This window comes from Zophobas morio, unplaced genomic scaffold, assembly GCF_036711695.1.
Source record: "Zophobas morio isolate AGI-343-1 ecotype UQ-CSIRO unplaced genomic scaffold, CSIRO_AGI_Zmor_V1 ptg000058l, whole genome shotgun sequence".
Lineage (NCBI taxonomy): Eukaryota > Metazoa > Arthropoda > Insecta > Coleoptera > Tenebrionidae > Zophobas > Zophobas morio.
This window is the reverse complement of record NW_026972163.1, coordinates 1,976,766-1,998,003: the sequence shown is the minus strand read 5'-3', so window position 1 is coordinate 1,998,003 and position 21,238 is coordinate 1,976,766. Positions and strand designations below refer to the sequence as shown.

General features: G+C 33.7%; 2 protein-coding genes across 5 annotated transcripts; both read left to right on the top strand.

Annotated features, from left to right (window-relative positions):
- The first annotated feature begins 1,855 nt into the window (after positions 1-1,855).
- LOC135143326 (uncharacterized) lies at positions 1,856-3,338 on the top strand. 4 transcript variants are annotated; one of them, XM_064075189.1, is made up of 6 exons: positions 1,856-2,134; positions 2,210-2,604; positions 2,664-2,710; positions 2,795-2,842; positions 2,903-2,989; positions 3,068-3,338. In XM_064075189.1, exons 4-6 carry the CDS (start codon positions 2,830-2,832, stop codon positions 3,265-3,267), a joined length of 300 nt encoding a protein of 99 aa, XP_063931259.1. In that variant the 5' UTR covers positions 1,856-2,134; positions 2,210-2,604; positions 2,664-2,710; positions 2,795-2,829; the 3' UTR covers positions 3,268-3,338. The 4 variants fall into 4 exon arrangements, with proteins under 4 accessions (XP_063931259.1, XP_063931258.1, XP_063931257.1 ...); XM_064075188.1 differs by having other exon boundaries at positions 2,777-2,842; XM_064075187.1 differs by lacking the exon at positions 2,795-2,842.
- Positions 3,339-14,861: 11,523 nt separating this feature from the next.
- On the top strand, positions 14,862-17,977 carry LOC135143420 (protein FAM200C-like). The gene is made up of 4 exons (XM_064075286.1): positions 14,862-14,973; positions 17,233-17,424; positions 17,468-17,800; positions 17,844-17,977. Exons 1-4 carry the CDS (start codon positions 14,862-14,864, stop codon positions 17,975-17,977), a joined length of 771 nt encoding a protein of 256 aa, XP_063931356.1.
- The last annotated feature ends 3,261 nt before the right edge of the window (positions 17,978-21,238 follow it).

The following is a 21,238-nucleotide window of genomic DNA, read 5'->3' as shown; positions in this document are numbered from 1 at the left end:
AAGAATTTTTTAATTCAAAAAGATACTCCAGAAATAATATCAGTTGCATTAGCAGAAATATCACTAACTTATCATACCGTTTATCACCATTTGAGTTATTTAAGCCAAGACTGCTCTACAAAACTTCAAAAAAAATTTACAAGGACTCTAATATTGCAAAAAAAGTAACTTGTGGCAGGACAAAACAAACGTACATCGCCAAAGATATTTTAGCACCGAAGGCCCATGATATGTTGCTTGGAGAGTTGAGCAACACATATTTTTCAATTAGTACCGACGCATCAAATAAAAAAAATCGTAAATACTATCCATTGACCGTTCAGTTTTTCTCTATGCAAAAAGGCATATGTCATAGAGTTTTAGATTTTGCAGAATTTCCACATGAAACTAGTCAAAAGATATTTGAACATATCCAAAAAATTTTTCAAAAATGTAATTTAACATTTAACATGGTATCCAGCTTTTGTGCTGACAATGCCTCTGTAAACTTTGGGAAATTTAACTCTGTGTTTACGAAATTGCAAAGTGTTAAACCAACATTAATAAAAGCTAACTGTCTCTGCCATGTTATAAATAATATGGTTAAAAACGCAAGTAAAGCATTTAAAGTCGATGTAGAATCAGTGGTAATAAAAATTTATAACGAATTCTCTTCATCTGCAAAGAGAACCGAAAATTTGAAATCATTTTTTGAATTTGTGGATTTGGAATATCAAGATTTGCTGCGCCATGTTCCTACTCGTTGGTTATCTTTGCACCCTGCTATAGATCGCTTATTAAAAAACTGGTCAGCGGTTAAATCTTACTTTCAGTCCGAAGGTGAAGCTAACAATGCTGCAATAATCTGGGAAACTTTTCAGGACGATGACGAAAATTCTTTGCCATTGTGCACTCTTTAGTTTGCCCATAACATTTCTCTAATTATTCATAACTCTATTCTTTTACTAGAAAATAATAAAACAACAGCTGTTGAACTACATGCAATTATGAAAAAATTGAAAATGCAGCTGGAGCAGCGAGGTAAAGATAGATTTTATGGAAATAATGCAAATCAGATTTTGAAAACACTAGAAGTTAACAAGAAAAAATCTTTTGAAACACAAGCTCAAGATTTCCTAAACCGCTGTGTGAACTACCTGTGCAATTGGTACAACTTTGAAGAATCCATTTTTCAACATTTTCAGTTTTTGGACTTAACATCAGAAATCGAATGGCAGAGTTTTGAAACTATTGTAGACGTTTTGGATTTAAATATAGAAAAGGACTCTATTTATGAAGAGTACTGTATCTTGAAAGAAGTATTAAACAAATTTGGTCATCAAAAACTGTCAAGCGAAGTGGATCAGAAATGGGTAACAGTTTTCAAAGGAGCCCACTTACCCGCAATCTCTAAAATCGTGTCTTTCGTGCTGTCCATCCCAGGATCAAATGCTTATTGTGAACGTGTTTTTAGTTTAATGGGCATTATTAATCGTGATGAAAGAAATAAAATCGCTACAGAACTTATAAGTGCAGAGTTAAAAATTCGATTAAATTTTGATATGAATTGCAGTGAATTTTACGATTACATACAAGAGTTTCCGGACATACTTCGTCTTGTTGGTAGCGATAAAAAATATTCTTTCAAAAATAAACAATAATTGCAGTTTGTTTTTTTCTGTCAGAATTTTATTTAGTTTTTTACTTAAATATGTATTTATCTGTTAAGTTTAGAGAATTTATAATTTATTTGTTTTTTTTTGTATTACATGTTTTTTTTTGTAATAAAAACATATAACAACCATTTAAATGTTTGTTGTATTTGTGTTGTGGTCACATACTATATCTATACAATGTTACAATGTATATGGCCCGGTTTTACAAATGTCCGGTTCAACACGAGTTCAACTGAACTTGAGTTCAACTGAACTGAGGTTCAATTCATGCGTCCGTTTTACAAACACCGCTATCGTCCGGTTCAGCTGAACCACAAATTTCCTTAGGTTGGTAGCGCGCACCCGAGAATCTGACAGTTGAGACCACGTTGGGAGCACGTTGGAAGTGTGTTGTTGTTGTCATCTATGTCATCATGTTACATTATTATAAATTATTTGTGACAAATTCTGCAAAGTAATTAGTTTTTTGCGTTACTGGGGTACGTATATGTGTATATGTAACATTTGCTCGTTAATAGTAGATGATTATGATGATTTTTAACATTTCGTTTCAGATGAGTAATACACGTGCTCCGAATTTTACAAAATCCGAAGAAAACTTGCTCCTATCTTTAGTAAGCAAGTATAGAAATATTCTGGAGTGTAAATTGTCCAACACTGATGCAAATCAAAAAAAAAAAAAATCAGTGTTGGAAGAAAATTGAAGTAGAGTTCAATTCTTTATCTGGCCAGACCTTCCGGGATCACAAAGTTTTGAACAAAAAGTACGACAACATTAAGAAGAGGACAACGAAAAAATTTGCTGACGAGAAAGCCTATGTCGGTGGTACTGGGAGAGGGTCACAACAAAGTATTGAGGCCACCGATGTTGATGTGGCTGTAAAAGAAATTCTCGGGGCCAAACCAATGGGGCATAGCAGCGAATTTGATGGCGATTCCGAAACAACCTGTAATAAGTATTTTTATGAATAATATGTATTGTAAAATTAAAATGTTGATGCTTTTCAGCATTCCAAAGTAACAGCGGTATAATCTGTCTGATGACGAAAATGATGGTAAATACTTTTTATCCTTACATACACTTTATTCAGAAATTTTTTACTATTTTTTCTTTATTTCAGATTGTTTTATGCCAAAAGATCAAACCGGAGCAATTTCGAGAGAAGTGCCTGTTATGGATAAAATAAGTGGTCCCAATAAAGAAAGTGGTAAACATTAATAATAATCAAATATGGTTGTTTTTGTAGAAAATGGTCAAACTGGGAATTGGGCTAAATACTCCCCCAAAATCTTGAAGCAAAAAAAATTTTCAGCACTCACGCCATATCGTAGAGGTATTATATGTATATATATTTATATTAAAAAATGTTTGACACTTGTCTTAAAACTTTATTAATGTATTGTTTGTATAGGTAAAGGAAACCAGACAAGTGATAATTTAGAGCAATGTGCCGCTGCCAAAGAACTTGTCGAACTAAGTCGAAAGGAATACATCCAAAAGGAGCAAGAGTTTAAATTAAAAGCCATGAAAGAGAAACATGAACTAGAAATGCAAATTATGAGAGACAAAGCTGCACTTGAATTAGAAGTAATAAAGCAGAACACCAAATGAAGATTGAAATATTAATTGCCCAAAAATTTAATATTTTAAATAATAAAACTTAAATAAATAATTACATTACATTTTATTATTTACTGCAACTAAAAACGAAATCAAAAAAAGCAAATGAGTAAAATATTCTCTGATGAACTGGTTCCGTACAAAATTGTTCTGATTATAATTGCCACTATATTCTCCAATGTTTTCAATTAGAACATCGTTCACAAAATTCACTGCTGCTTCTTCTTCTGCGTCCACTGGCGGTTCTTCTTCATTTAAAATAATTGCAATGTTGTGTAAAACTGCTGTTGCCACAACCACTGCCTCTAATTTACACATTTTTAAACGAATTCCAAAAGCCAATGCTGGAAAGCGTCTTTTCCACACCCCAAAACATTAATTATTTGAGAAGCTGTTGCTTTACTAATCCCTATAAAGTCACCAGCAACTTGCAGAAAAGATCCAGTGGCAAGGAAACGTGAAGTCACAAGTAGCATTTGCTCCAGTGATACTGCATGATTTCTTTCTGTTCGCGATGTAATTTGCTCCTGTATTTGTTGCAAAATAAACCGTACGCCAGTCTTGGAAAAACGAAATCGTTTCAAAAATTCCCCAGCATTTCACTTTTCAAAGTGATTTTCTCTCAACTGAAAAACTTTTGGTCGTCGCATACGTGCCGGTTCTAATATGTTTATCATTTCTAAAACGTCTTCATCGTCAGTTAATACTCCTAATAAATTTTCCATCTTCAATTATAATGCTGTCACACCACCAAAACGATAAAGCACAGACATTTGAGGTTATGGACAGTTGAGCGAAGCTTAAACCACCCTGACATCAGCGCTCAGCTGAGCCTTCGTTTGAGCGCGGTTTAACATTGAACCATGTATTGTAAAACGGACAACTGCAGTTGAACCAAGGCTTATCTTTGAACCTCGCTTAAGCTTGCATTGTAAAACCGGGCCTAAGGAAGGGATTGTAGTGGTTAAGAGCAAAATGTCCCGGAATGCGTCATCCGAAAGGTGGCAACCCTATATGTACCAAATTTTACGATGTGGAATAGTGAAACCATCAAAGTCTGCACTGCATCAAGTATAAATTATATCAGTCATGCCTTTGCTCAAAGTTGAACTGACACTAAAGATTGAATTTTACATTACAAATGGAGTAAATCAAAAATCTTATTTTGCATAAAGATATTGTACCACATGCAGGTGTTTATTCCGGTTCTAAGGCATGTCCATTTTATTAAACGGACAACTTTATATGTAACCACAACTAATAATCTTCAAGTGTTCCTTTGTAGCAACCGTAAATGTCATCTACAACTGTCACTTTTTCCATTTTAGTATAACGCTTATAATATTTTAAAGGACGTCGAAAACAAAAAATGTCCATTCGAAAATTGGCAAAATTGTTTCAATGTTCAAAGTCTGCAATAATTCAAATAATCAATAAGTTTGGTAACCACTATACCCTTGAAGATTTACCAAAATCTCGCCGAAGAAAAGGTCCTGCAGATCCAAAAATTGAAGAAAACGTGGTGAACCACTTGACATCTGACAAGTTCATGTCAGTGCATGAAATTGCAAAGAAAATTTGGTGTTAGTGTAGGAACATTACAAAATATCAAAAAAAGGAACGGCATAAAGACTTACAAGAGACAAAGAATACCAAAACGCGGAGCGGAAAATTCTACAAATTTTTGAATGAAGAAAAGAATCGTATTTTGATGGATGATAAAACGTATGTCAAAATGAACACAAGCACTCCTCCTGGACCTCAGTTTTATAATGCAATTAAATGAGAGGTGGTAAACGATAGAATAAAGAAAATTCAAGTGGATAAGTTTGGAAAAAAATTCTTGTATGGCAAACTATTTGTTCATGCGGCTTAAAAAGCTCCTCATTTTTCACTTTTGGTACAATTGGGGAAGATTATAGGAAAGAAAGCATGCAAAAGCGTTTACTTCTTCTTTATAGTAAACATGGAATTCCTGGCCACAAGTGCACTCTAATTCAATATCAAATGAGTTAACTGACGAAAGGCGATCAATACTCATCAATGTAATAAAGGTCGCACGCAATTCGAAATGACCGGTGATGACTAAGTTTTCAACATTTACAAGGTTACAAAGAGGCATTGCATTTTGTATACGTTTTATAAACAAACTCATGCAAAAAAAACTAAATTTATATCGAATTTTAATTCAAAACTTAATCGGCCAGTATAACATAATCATAACCTTGTCGAACGGTCAAACAAACGCAAACAAACTTTGCCAAAAACTATTATTATAAAAACAATTGCACAACATTGTTCAAGATATGAACCAGGAAGAAGGGGTTATTAATACAGCATTGTTTGCATTATTGTCTACGTGTATTCGAGCCTCGAGTATATATAATATTTGACGGCATCAAAAAAACTGATCCACCAACAAACACAAATGTACTTTGACTTCAATCTTCAAAGCAAAAGCACAAAATACATACATAAGAATAAAAGACCTTTACGCCATAAAGCTGGAACTAGCGTTTCAAAAACTTACCTTCCGAAGTTCCACTTAGTTACTGGAAGATGGGTATACATCCTTGAACAATAACACTTTCACAGTACGATAATCACAAACATTAGTCCACGATAAAAGTTCTGATTAGCGATCCACATTAAATTACCGAAAAAATAAAATAAAACAAACTCTCGTCTACTAAGTTTCAACATAACGGTTTTAAGTTTATGGTGTGTAGGTGTTCGTTTGGTCAAGATATTAAAGCAAAAAAATAATAATAAGCTCGATGAAAGGAGACATATTAACAAAAAAAAAAAAAACGCATGAGTGTAGAAAAAAGTCCACGACGCACAAAAAATAGTCCATCACTAAATCAATCACTGATTTTAAAGAGACCATAAGTGCAAGTTTTGCCATAATTTAGTAATTAATTCAAGGTTGTGTCAGTTAAATACTGACGGTAGTATAAATAAAAGTATTGATTCTAAAAATGTATTTTGTATTGTTTTGATGTTTTTCAATTCTTAAAAAATCTTACCCAAACAAAACGTGTGTTAAAATTTTTGGCAAGCGAAGTTTTTTTATAACTGAGAACTTAAAAATTGTTTAGCGACATGCTGATTAGTTTAATTTTTTATCAAGATAGTGCCTACGTTGTTGGCGAAATAAGTCGACAAAAATTTTGACAAATGTCGGTGTTGTGAGGAACAAATAAACGTTACAGAAAAGTTGTACTTAATATTCTGAAATTACTTTTGAAAAATACCAATAACACTGGTCAACAGCTAAACTCTAACTTTTATTATAGCAGTCAATTATTATTTAATTAGCAATTTTAAATGATATTATAAAGGGCTAAACCAAAACTTAGCTCTCATTTAAAAGTAATCTTAAAATATTATCCTTTGAAAAATACAAAAATCGTACTATTAAGTAATAGGAAACTTACTATAAGGTGTATTTTTTTGTAATCAAATTACTACAAACTTCTTGGGAAACAATAAGAAAACTACGTTTAGTAAGTAGAAGACATGTTATCATCATATAAAAAATTTAAAATTAACATATTCTTAAAAGTGCATTTTATACACTCGCACCTTGATTTTTTCCCCAAAAATTGTGACGACGTGAGTTACCATCATAGAGAACGCATCCATCTGGGCATTTTGTCGATAGAAAAACGTTACCAAGATCGATGGAATACCTAAATGACACCTAAATGCTCGCAGAATACTGCGGGACCATCAAGCGAGAGATCTCCAATAAAATCTATAGGAGGCAACCGAAAAAACGTCGGTCTTCGCTGTTTCTTTTGTTTTTTTCGTTTTTTAAACTACATTCGTTGTTTTTTTCTCATTTAAGGTTGTTCTTTTGTTAATACTACACTTTTTGCCGTTAAAGATACAAAAATTAAATTGTTTTACCTGATTTTCTGTTTCAAACATCAAATATGCATATTTTTTTTAATTGAGCCAAGTTATAAGATTTATGCTCTTTGTTACAAACACAGAGACAAATTAAACGAAAACATTACAATTATGTCAAAGTTAGAGAGAAAAAATTAAATTTTGTTGACCAGTGTAATCAGTAACAATATGGAAGTGGAAAGACATTTTCGAATGGTCCACTGTTGATTTGGTAGGTTTCATCATAAAATTACACAAATTTAGAGTCGCTTTTCATTTACTACCAAAACAAGGTAAACCCATTGGATATTTGACCACTTGAACTCGTCTATACTGCCCTAAATTCATATAATTCAAATATTTTTTATTATGCTATCATGTTGGAAGTTACAGTTCAATACGAAATTGATGTAACAATATTTAGGGAAGTAAGGATATTTCTGAAATGAGTGATTCGCTTTTAGACTACGAATCTATTACAAAAATCATAACGATTCTGTGCTCTCTTATAAAATGAATACTATTAAATCTAGCAGTATTTTCAATAAAATGAGCAAATACTATTTTATTAAATATTTCTTACGCTGTTTCCACTCATCGATCTTCTAAAAAACGTTACTTTTTGACACCATTTTTTGTAAAAGGATTCTACGTTTGGCTTTTTGCATAAAAATGAACTTCATTGAAAAGAAAACGTCAGTCTTTGATTATAAATTACTGCAGAGGATTTTAAAAACTTTATGACTATTAGTATTAGTACAAAATTTGTAGTGAACAAGAGCTGATTTTCAGCGAAAACTCGGTGTGCTTTTAAAAAATATCAAGGTGAAAGAGATTTTTTTACTTTCTTCTAAAATTTTACTTTTTTTCGATATTGTAAAAAAAAAACTGCAATGCTTTTGAAGCAAATTTTAGTAAGTTAGACAACCCAAAATATTAGCTCAGGCGGTAAGCTGTAATTTATGGCCCACACAACAGAGCACCTTTTAAATACCTTAAGCTTATTTGACCCCCTTTTGAAGTCTCTGAGAACAGCATTGAAGGTAAGCGAAGAAAAATGTTGCCGCCTCGGTGGGAATCGAATCACACGCCCCCCGCTTGCCCGACAGGTATCCTAACCACTAGACAACGAGGCCGCTTATCTTTCTCCGCTTACCAACGGGTTATTGTGTCGCCACAGCATTAAGGATAAATGCGAGTAAAATTTTTACAAAAATATGATGACATTTCTACGCTCTTGTTTTGATTTGATTCCCCATTTTAATTAAATGAATGATATTGATGAAATGGAATTTTATTATTGGAATACATTTATTCAAGCTAGATTAGGGATATAGGATGTGTTGTACAACAATATGTGCAGTAAAGCAAATAAAATTGCAGCTATAAATTACTACAATTCCTAAGAAAGGAGTACTTACACTGCACAAATGAAAACGGGTACATACAAACTGGCTGCCGCGATCGATTTTATAATCCGCCGCCGAATATTGAGTACAGGCAGGTTGGCTCCGACAGAACGAAAGGGAGAGATAGATTTTATGATACCAAAGAATTTCCAAGCAGAAACTTATAAGTAGATAGCAAAAAGGTGTAATCGTTTTGCGTTTTGTGAATTTGCTAAACAGAGTGCAGAGATGCCTGCCTCCTCCTATACACTGCATTTAAATATTAAACAATTAAACAGGAAAATATAAATGTAAATACTGTAATATGTAAATAATAATAATCAATAGTATGGAGAATAAAAACGGCCCAAACTTTCTGAAGCTAAGGTGAAAGCTGGAATTTTTACGGGACCTCAAATTCGCCAAATGCTCAAATCTAAAGACTTGGAAAAAAATGCATGGAGGTCTTTTCGGAACATTGTTGAGAATTTTCTTGGCAATCATCGAAGTGACAATTGCGTAGCTATCGTTGACGACGTGTTAAAAACTTTTAGAAAACTACACTACATTCGCATTTAGATTTTTTTAAAGACAATTTAGGAAACGTTAGCGAAGAACATGGAGAACGCTTCCATCAAGACATCCACGAGATGGAAAAGCGTTACCAAGGGCGATGGGACGAGGCAATGATGGGTGATTATTAGGGTGATTCAAAAAAAAAAAATAATTTTTTTTTTCGTGCAAAGAGGTTCAAAAGTTTCTTTTCAACGTAAAAAAATACCAGTTAAAATTTGAGCTCTTAATATTAATATTAAGACGGTCCGCATCGCGTTTTTCTATTTCCCATAAGAATAACATGGGAAAATTTTTTTTTGCACCTTCTGATTTTTATTGCTAGCCCGTCGTGTGTCGTGAAAAAAATTCAATCACATATTTTTATAGAGAATTGAACGCTCTACAAAAAGTGTCTCCTATGATTTTGCGAGAAACCTGATAGTTGAAGAGTTATTTTAGGCTAAAGTTAAATTTATCGCAAATTTTGACGTTTTTGATGCATTACAATAAATTTGATGGTCTTATTGGAATAAATCACCACAAAAATTTATGCCCATTTTAACTTTAGTTTTATAAATAGTAATTGTTTATAATTTTATGCTATAATAAGGTCAGTGAAACTCGATAGTTATATCGAATGTACTGAATTTTTTAAAACGTTAAAAGTAACGAATGACGTAGCTGAAAGAGGAATTGCGTTAATTGGAGAATATAACAATTATCTCACTAAGGATGAAGACCAACTACAGTATTTATTACAAGTAGTTCGAGAACATCGGCAACGTTATCCAGATTGTTTAAAAAAAAATCTTCAATAATAACAAAAATTTAAATTACATTGGATTGCTAAGTAATTTTCAAACGATTTAAAAGCCTGATTTAAAAGTAAAGTAAATAAATTTTTTATTCATACAATACCAATCGTCATTTGATTTATTCCTTCGTAAGTATTTTAAATTACTGAAGAAAAATATTTGTCTTTAGGTTAAATAAACTATGATTTTTTAACCCACTGATGCTGAAAATGTTCGGAAAGAGTTTTACTGGCCTTATTATAGCATAAAATTATAAACAATTACTGTTTAAAAAACTAAATTTAAAATGTGTATAAATTTTTGTGGTGATTTATTCCAATAAGACCATCAAATTTATTGTAATGCATCAAAAACGTCAAAATTTGCGATAAATTTAACTTTAGCCTAAAATAACTCTTCAACTATCAGGTTTCTCGCAAAATCATAGGAGACACTTTTTGTAGAGCGTTCAATTCTCTATAAAAATATGTGATTGAATTTTTTTCACGACACACGACGGGCTAGCAATAAAAATCAGAAGGTACAAAAAAAAATTTTCCCATGTTATTCTTATGGGAAATAGAAAAACGCGATGCGGACCGTCTTAATATTAATATTAAGAGCTCAAATTTTAACTGGTATTTTTTTACGTTGAAAAGAAACTTTTGAACCTCTTTGCACGAAAAAAAAAATTATTATTTTTTTTTGAATCACCCTAGTGATTATGTTTGGACTTTGCTGCGAAGCAAGAATGTGTGCTACAAAAGAAAGTGCCGTTCAAATAACTATTTTTTAAAAGAAAATAATGTGCTGTATTACTTCTTCTTTGTTTTTTGATTTTTTTATTAATGTAAAAATGGTTTTTGTTATTATTATCAGTGTTAAGTTAAGTGATTTCAATATATTTTTGGAAAAAAGTTACTAATGGTCTTATTTCTGGATGTCTTGATTGTTGAAATGTATTTTTCGTATTTCTATTAAAGAGCATCAACACAGTACAAAAAATACAAAAAACAGATTCAAGCAACAACTTTTAGAAAAATTGTTACCTAGTGATTGATTATAATCAATCCCCGTTTGATTGAAGAATTGAGACCTTGCGAATTAAATCGAAAGAAGAAATCGAAAATGTTTGAGCGACGTACGATTAGTTCCCTAAATAACGTTGGAAAAACGGAACTCACAGTCAAAGCCAGCCACAGAAGGCTGAAATAACTTCTACCATTATCAACCATCGCCTGCCAGTGCAAGTCATTGCCTACATCGATGATAGAACAGTGGAAATTGTAATAGATATCACATCCTTTGTACAGTCGCGGACAGTGAATTTCATTTACAATCGCAGTCGAAGCTATAGCCATTACTAATTTTCCCGGATCAGCAAGAACGGCGCGACGACGCATTAGGGAACAAGGACTTAGAAACCACACATCAGCAAAAAAAATAAGGCTAACTTCTAGCCACATGGAGGCACGAATGGGGTTTGCTTTACAACATTTAATGCAGGATGTGGGATTTTGGAGCTCTGTTATTTTCTCAGACGAGAAAGTCTTTCAGTCTTGCCAAAATGGAAAGTTGAAAGTATACAGGCCCCGAAACATGCGGGATAATGACAGATATATTCAAACATACCAACAAAGCGGAAGATTTTCTGTCAACATGTGGGCATGGGTATCTGGTCTTAGTCGTGGGGTCATATTACACGTGCCAGAAAAATTGAACAGTTTGACTTATATTAGAATTCTGGAAAATGTGATGCTGCCGTCGGTGACTGGGATATATCGAGAATAGAACTTTATTTTTCAGCATGACAATTGTTCAGTTCATACTGCGCAGAGAGTGATCGACTGGTTGACCGAGAACGATGTAAAAGTGTTGGATTGGCCCAGTCGTAGTCCAGACTTAAACTCTATAGAAAACATGTGGGGTTTATTAGTCAAGAAGCTGCAAGAAAAACAACAAATATTTGAAAACAGGGAACAACTTTTGGTTTCAATAAGTAAAGCATGGCATGAGTTACCAGAAAACTATTTTAGAAACCTCTGCGCGTCTATGCCTAAACGATTGGCTAAAGTTATAGATGCCAATGGGGAATGACGGTATTAATTCTGTTCTCTTCTTGTTTTGTTCTTGTATTATAATCACATACTTCTGTGCATCTAATAAAGTTTCTTGCGTTTCTTTTATCATTTGAAATTGTTTTCTGTTTGGTTTTGGATTGATTTCTAACCTGAGAGGCAGGTATGATACGCAAAGAATTGACTTCGTCGAAGTGCATGTTTGTTAAAAGGAGTTAATTAATGTGAAAACTTTCAGAGAAATTTCGCAGAAAATGTTGCTACTAAATTTAGCCCGTGTCGTACCTGCTTCCCTGTACAGAACTTCGCAGAAGTGGTATGAAAGCCATGCAAATTAGTTTGCCCCTTTATGTCAAAATGACAAAAAAAGGTTAGAAAGATCTAAGGGCTAATTTAGAGTTTTTTTCTGTCAAAGAAATTGGGTGGACGAAATTCACTGTCCACGACCGTAAAAGTCGGGTTTGCCTATGCCACTGACAGAAATGATTTGGAAACAGCTCTTGGAAGTTTAGACTCACCTGGGGTGCTATTCTTGACTTTATACGTTATATGTATATAGCGCATGCGTTATATAGCGAACACTTTACAAAAAACCTATTCTAGTGTATAGTAACCGTATTCGAGATACACCCACATAAAATTTTATGGGACCAATCACTCAAAAATCGGTGTTCCTGAAACCGCAACCATAAATTATGAAAAGGGCTTGACAGGTCATTTTATACAGAGCCGTATTCGGGTTGAGTTGAAAGTTTTACCTGCTTTCGGTAATGTTATACATATAATATTAGAAAATATAATAATCGTCCAGAAAGTTCTCCCGCTGTAGTAAATCTTATTAGACAACAATCAGAACTCATATCTTCTGAAAAATGGCAAAATTGTATTCGGCATGTTATAAAAGTTGAATCAACATTTGTAAATACACGGCCTAACGAAATTATAATTTCAATAAATAACGACTCACTGCCCATTCACAATGGACATAAGACATAAGAACGAGCGCATAACATAATTTACGTTTTTGGTTTGTGTCTGGCTTATGCTTATCTACGTTCACAGTGGACAAAGTGAACTCGGTAAGAATTGTTAAACTGCGCAAACGCAGAACGGAATAACTCCCGGCTAAACATAGAAACGGCTAACCTCAAACTGAGTCAATCAAAATATCTAACCTACAATTTCGTACGATATTCGAACTTGACAACTCGCAGTACAGAACAGACTCGCAGTGTGACACTTTGATTATAATATATATAATATAATCAAAGGTGTGAAGTGCCAAGTGCCAACTGTCAAAGGGATTCAATAGCAGCATTCAAAAATCCCTAGATTTTAACATAATTTTGACATAATTCGTGCACAAAGTTGAACTTATTTCAACTTTATGTACGCACACAAGGATTACATAAAACGTTCATAAGCATAAGAATTACGTTCGTCCACTGTGAACATGGGTACACGTTTTCCATCGTTTCAACTTTATGTATTTATGTAAGCTTTATGTACTTGTTATGCCTTATGTCCATTGTGAATGGGCAGTCATCTGAGTCTGAAAGTGACTTATAATCTTATAAATATTATTTAACTAATACAATTTGTCTATTACTTCACCTTATTTTTTTAACAGAGTACGGCCCTGAAAAATTCTGCCGGCACGTGCCGATCTCTGGTCGCATAGGGTGTTAAAAGCAAGAAATTACTGTTGCCATTGTGCAGGGGTTTCACTCAGGATCTGTCATAAAGTTTTATGTGGGTGTATCTCGAATGAAATTTGTATATATTCGTTACGCTGTAACGAACATTCGCTGTTTAGCGCAGAGCAAACACTGACAACATCTTAAAAATGTTTAAATTTTACCCGTGTCCTAGCTACGACAAGAGGTGACACATAGGAGTGACAATTCAAACAATTTTTTTAATTATTTGGATCGTGCTTAATACGTACACAAATGGATAAACAACACAATAAAAGAGGTGCAAATGCTCCGAAAAACAAGTAAAGATGTAGCTGGAATTTGTAAAGTCTCGGAAGCAGTGAATAACTAGAAAACATTCCACCAAGTATACGCACAGAGATAGGCAAAATGAATGGGACAACATTACCGAATTGCTGAATGCCATTCCCGGTGCACATAAAAATGGACAAGGTTGGAGAAAATGCTGGCATGATTTTTTTTTCACCTTCTTCAATACCGCTGACACCTGTTGTAGAACAAAATGAAGTTGAAGAAGAGAAAAATGATGAAAACACTAGCGATCATTGCGATCAGAATATTTCGCAACATCAATTTAAAACTAGAAAAAGCACAAAATGTTCTAGAAAATGTAATTATTTAACTAATGCGACCAAAGCATCAAATGACCATAAAGTTTATTTAGAAAAAAAAACTTAAAATAAAGAAAACTTATTAAAAAAAAATAGAAATCCTAAACCATATGGCCGATGCTTTGACTAGTATTGGACGGTCCCTACAAAATTTAGTTGATCAGCGTCTTGTTTTATAAAACGTAGTGTCGTTTTTTTAAGTAATTTTTTATTTTTTTTGTGCAAAAAAATCAGAGGTGCAAGCACTTTTGAGTTAAAAATATTTCAAGCTAGCCGTGCTACTAGTACAGCTCATCAAGAAGATGCACTATTCGATTCTAGCACAACCAATTCGTCGTTGGATATTGGGTTTTGCTTAGATTCTAATTATCACCTCAATGACGAACTATGTTTGAAATTACTTAGACATTCTTGGGTTCCCACTAAAATGTTTAATATTAAAAGCGACTTAGACCTTGTTACTAAACGAGTTTTTCGAGCTGAATGGCTTAAAACCTACCCTTGGTTGGCCTACTCAGCTATAGCAAAATGACCTCTATGTCGAATGTGCGTTTTATTTCGACCTCTGGTGCACCGCGGTTTGCAAGGACAGTTCATAGTTTCTCCTTGCCGGAAGTATCAAAAATTTCATGAAGCTGCACAATCTCATGCGTCCAGTAAGTGGCATTGTGATGCGCTTGATAAAAATTGGTCAAAGATACAACATGATCCCCTACGCTGCAACGAAATCAAATTTCAAATATACCTCTCTTTTGCGAAACTCGCTGGTCAAAAAAGTATAAGAGTATAAAAAAATAATTTTCTGAGAATTTTATCAATATCATACGAGCTTTGAAAGAACTTTCATATAATTCAACAAACTCAAAAACAAAACGGAAGCATATCAGCTCTCTACGAATCACTGGAATCGGTTTACAATAGGAGATGTCAAGCTAAGCGGCTTGTGCATACTCTGTATTCATCGAAAAAGGGTACAAGAAGACAAGTTCATTGACAAAGTGTTGAACAATTTTGGACAACAACCTAGATGTCTTAAGTTTTTATTTACACAATAAACATGTAACAGAAGAACTTTGGGTTTGATTAATTAAAGTGTGTATTTTATACTAACCCGGGGGGAGGGGTGTGTAAGTGCACCCCTTGCACTCCCCTCCCAGCGCCAATACCTGGCAAAATTGAAAGTGCTTAGATGGCGTAACATTTACATTCCCAGCATTGGTCAACATAGTGCAAAATACATCATTAAGAAAATATATCGATGTTGATGAACTTTAGGAAGAATTTTGTGCGATAAAGGAAGCTTTAGCATTAATTAGCTCTTCCTGATGAACCAGACAAAACCACTTTGGAAAAATGGACGGCAATTTTTAATGCAAATCCGAATCTAAAAAATTTCATTACATTTTTTTAGTTCATATTGTGGATCCCTACATCCAATGCCACAACAGAAAGCGTGTTTTCATTATGTGAAACCACCTGGAACGATAATATCAATATGAATATGTTTTCTTCGAAACTTGGTAAAGGCAAAATCCTCCATTCCCAAACAAGAGAGGTTATAGCAAAAGTTATAAATTTTATGAAAAAAGAAGCAGAAGACGGTATTAATATCCCAATAGAAAATTTTAGAGAGCGAGTATTGAAGGCTACTGGAATTTTCAAAAAGGGATATTCAAGCGTTTTGAAGGAAGCTGACACAATCAAATCAGGCGAAAACCTTTCTTTTTCAACACCAAAAAAAAGCAACATCCCAACCTAGAGTAACTAATGTAGATAAGACCAATACCCGGTAACAATAACGAATTATAAACAGTTTGTCAAAACAAAAGAAAAAGACAGAAGGTCAGTTGTGTTTTAATCCTTTTTTAGGTGTATGCATGAAGTTAGAGGGTATAGAATAATCTCATATTTTAAGTTTTTAGTAGCATTGTTAGGCGTTTGATAGGTATGCAGTTATAGTTAGTGGCTAAGTGGTTAGTTAGTAGCATGGGCAAACCACTTTATTTCTATAAGATAATTTCAATAATATGTCTTCGTAGGTTTTTTCAAAAAAATTTAAGCCTCGCAGATTCCATTTCAGGGAAGTCAAGATTCCTTAAAAATAATACTTAAAAAAATAGGTTTCGAGTAAGTTTTTCAATTTTTTTACTGGCATCAATAATTTTATAACCAAATGGTACTACCAAAGGTGGAAAAAATCTAGGACCACAGAAAAATATTGATGGAGTCGCATTCTGTGCGACTTCAAAGGATAGAATATCTTAAAAAACCGAAGCAATTTAGACGTGAAAACCGAAACATTGTGTATACGGATGAAACCTATATACTTGTATGTACATTCATCTCACACAACTCCATATGAATGGAGTGATGGCAGCAATTAATTAATTCGTAAGCCTGTTGCCAAGGGTAAAAGGTTAATTATCGTCCATGCCGGATATGAATCAGGATTTGTGAAAAATGGTCTACTGATATTTACTTCTGGTAAAAATTATTTTTTGTTGCCATAAATTAAAATTGTTTTAAAATATTTTTGGAACATAGGCAAAAAAAGTGGGGATTATCATGATGATACGAACTGAGACAATTTTCAAAAATGGTGAAAGTCTCAAGTCATACCTAATCTTCCTCCAAAATCTGTGTTAGTGGTAGATTGGCAAAGACCAAATTTTCTTAAATTACCGCCGACGATTGGGCTGCCATTTGTCGCCATGTTTCAAAAACAGAAGATGCATATATTAGAGAACGTATATTAGATGAAGCCTTAGAAGATTACCAATTTACCAAAGAGGAAATACGACAATGATTACATAAAATTTGGATTTACTTCAGTTGAAGCCAATCGAAAAACACGGCCCCAGTGTGTGATATGTGTATTGTGCTCAGTAACGATGCGTTAAAACCCGCTAAATTAGAACGCGACTTAAAAACTGTCCATCCTAATTTAAGTGATCGATCGCCCGAATTCTTCTCTGGCAAATTGGAGAATTTAAAGAAAATGAAGCTTGGACCGAGTGGTTCAAGATTTGAATCATCTCAGAAAGCACTATCGGCATCGTTTGAAATTTCTCAACTGATTGCTAAATCAAAAAAACCACACACGATAGGTGAAACACTAGTGAAGCCTTGTCTACTAAGATGTTGAAGAAGTTTTGCGTCTCGAAGCTAAAAAAAAAATTCAAGAAATTCCGCTATCCAACAACACTGTGAAGGCCCGAATTGAAACAATGTCGCTTGATATTGAAGAACAGATTTTGCTTAAGATAAAAAATTCACCATATTTCGCTTTGCAGTGTGATGAAACTACTGATATTGCAACCTGTTGTCAATTACTTGTGTTTGTTCGATTTGTTGACGAAGACAACACCATCAAAGAATTATTATTGTCGAGCGCACTGGAAACTACATCAAAAGGAATAGATGTTATGAATATAATTAGCAACTATCTTGAGAAACATCAGATTTTGTGGCAAAACCTGGCAGGTTTTTGTACAGACTATGCCCACTATGCTCGGTTCGCGGTCAGGTCTAGCAAGTTTGGTGAAACAGAAAAACTGCTCGATACTGACGACTCACTGCATCATTCATCGTCACGCGTTAGCTTCCAAAACGTTGCCAGACGATTTAAACCGCGCCATAAAATTATCTATAAGGTGGTGAATACCGTCAAAAGCAGTGCACTAAATAACGCACTTTTAAGAAATTACGTACTGATTTGGATTCTGAATACGAAACTCTACTTCTTCATACTGAAGTGCGATGGCTATCAAAAGGAAATATGTTGACACGACTTTTTGAACTAAGAGAAGCACTGAAGGTGTTCCTAACTGAGAGAAATGTGGATGTATTGCATGATTTTTGGGATTCGAAATTTGAATTACGGCTGGCCTACCTAGTAGACATTTTCGCTCATTTAAATAAGTTGAATTTACAGTTACAAGGATCAGGAATTGAAAGTTTAAAGAACACTGCAAATATCTTTGCATTTGAAGATACACTTCATGCATTTATTTGCAAAATTGAGTGATCTATATAAATAAAAATGGATCGCTATATGTGTTGCTAAGCGCATGACTCGAGAACGACTCAACCGATTCGGCTAATTTTTGCTTTCAAATATTCGTTGAAGTACGAGGATGGTTCTTACGGAGAGAAAAATTTGAAAAATTGCCTAAAAACAAAGTCTATTTAAACTTTAATACCATTCCATAAAGTTTAAGTGTTAGTGGAGGGGTTCGGGGAAGGCAAAACAATTGAGTGACGTTAGTATCGTATAAATATTAATGTCAATATTTATACGATGCTAACATTACTCAAAAACAAATTGTCTATGGTAAAATGTAAATTATCTGTGGTAAGATGTCACTTGAAATGTAAATGTCTCTTTGCTGTGCATCTATAATATTACTAAATCTAAAAGCCACAAACTTCTATAAAATTAAAAAAGTGTTGTACGAAATGCAACGAATCAAATTAATTATCAAACTAATCGTACTGCTCAGGAACGTGAAGATCGCAATGAACGTGAAAGAATTCGGTTAAGACAGACCCGTGAAGCGCGACATTCGACTAATAATGGTACAAGTTTGAATCGAGCTGCTTTCTGTTACGATATGTCAATTGATTGCAGTGCCTAAAACTGTGTTGCTATTGGACCAATGAACTCAGCTTGCCAATATTATAAGGCATTGAAATACAAAAATGAAGCCAATGGATTGTGTTGCGCAAATGGAAATGTGAAATTGATACCATTGCTTCCACCTCCAGAACCATTGTACCAGAGATAACAGAGATATGACAGCTTTTGAATGCTCCATAAGAAATGCATGGGAGCGAAGTGAACACAGAATTTGACGTAAAGGACGGTTGGGGGCGCAACATTTGTGGTGGTAAACCTGATATCCTAACATCTATGTTAAATGTTACTAAATATATTACTAGTAAAAGTGACATAACGAACGAAAAACACGAACTCTGAGATAACCTCAATTAAATATGATGCGATGGTTTCAAATTATAAAAGAAAAGTCATGTTAACTGCATATGTATGTATGTATTTATTACAGTTACATACATTTTAACAAACAATATACTATTGGTAAGTACAGGAATAGTTCTATAAAAATAACATTGATAAGTAAACCAAATAATGACAAAAGGTAATCAAGGGGGAGATTACTACATGGATGCTATTAAGGCCAGCTGGTTTTTAAGTTGTCTAGGAACTTGAAGCAAAAGTGTATTATCTACTGAAGGCATTTTCTAATTGTTCAATGTAATATGCAAACTGTTCATACGGAACATTAAGATTGCCATAAGATAAAGTTTCAGAATTGTGGGCTTGGAAACGACAATAGTGTAGTTCTAGAATTTCTGCCACATGCATTTGTATCTTCACAGCATATCTGAGAAGAGTATTTTAAGCATGCATCCACTGAGTATCCACATATTTATCGTAAGATATTTTGTTCAGCTAAATCAAACTCTTTGTACTCTATCCTATCTATTTTTAGGGCATTATGAGGTGGTTGGGAATTATTAATTATGGTGGGGATGTTGTACCTCTCACTTAAATTGGAGATATCTTCATTAGCAGATAAGAATTGTGGTGTGATCAGATGATTAAAACAGGACTTGCGTTCGTGGTGTATTTATTTTTTATGTTGTCGGTTCAGTAGATAAGGGAAAAGTGAAGAGTGTTGTCTGTCATTTTGAAAATGAAAAGACAGGTCGGTGTAGAGAGCGGTGAAACGGTTGTGTTGAAAGGGTTTTTAGAAGGTACTCGAAATCTTCGAAGGATAAGAATTATTGGGAAGGGCGAACAAAAGATAGGTTTTACGACATGCAGGTGGACGAAGAGAAAGTTTTAGGATGATAGTGGTTGGAAGTCAATAAATACAGACTATATACAAATATTACATGTTGCACAATTTTGTGGGATTTGTTAGCCCCCACAAAATGTTGCGAAATCAAAAGCACAATTACCAGTTGGGTTGTGCTGCATATATTTTATACAGAACAATAGCTTGTATTTGGTTATGTTCTAATAAAGTGTGATGTAAATAACTATTAATAATATGAGGATAAAAATAATTTTATTAACACCCGCACAGAACTAAAAGTGACTAAAGTCGTCTTCGCAATGAAAAGGTAACATTCAATATTATAACTGTATTTGTACCCCTTAAAGTGTCGTCCTTGAATTTCAACGTTAGGTTGTAATAACAATCGTCGAATGAGCTAGAGGGTACTTTTATTATTATCCTCGCTATAAAATTGTACAGTTTGTTGTGTATGCACATTTTAGAGTTTTAAAGGATAAGAAAAGTTAATACAAGCATTTTGAGTAATTTAATGTTTTTTTTTATCCATTTACTATTAATCAGGATGTAAACATTACAAAAGCACCAACAAATGTTAGATATAATACAATCATTTTTCGAATAAACTTAATGATTGTAATTTTTTTAATCTTGTCTTTTTCCATTTATGAGGAACCTAGTATTTTTGGAAGAAAGATTAACCACTTTTGGTATATTCTTACGATTGGAAATATCCCTGGTAATCAAATAGCCGCGCTACGAAAGTTTCACTCAAATTTAAATAGCGCGCCCGAAAGTGACGGTTTGGGGCGCAGTACATAAGGACTATTGTCGCTTAATTTTGCGAGCTGTCATATCTCTATTATCTCTGATTGTACTCATTGGTCTTAGGAATAGGAACAGATTCCATACACTTTTTAAAGAATATTCAACAATACGACTGCTTTCAAATGACTTCATTTGGAGCAACAAAAGTAGTTCGGGAAAATTTCATACCAACTTTTAAGGTTTGTAATAGTATTTGCAGTTGTATGTTTATTAATCATAACTATTATAGGACAGTACTTTTTTTGGAAACGATGATGATCATATGATTTCG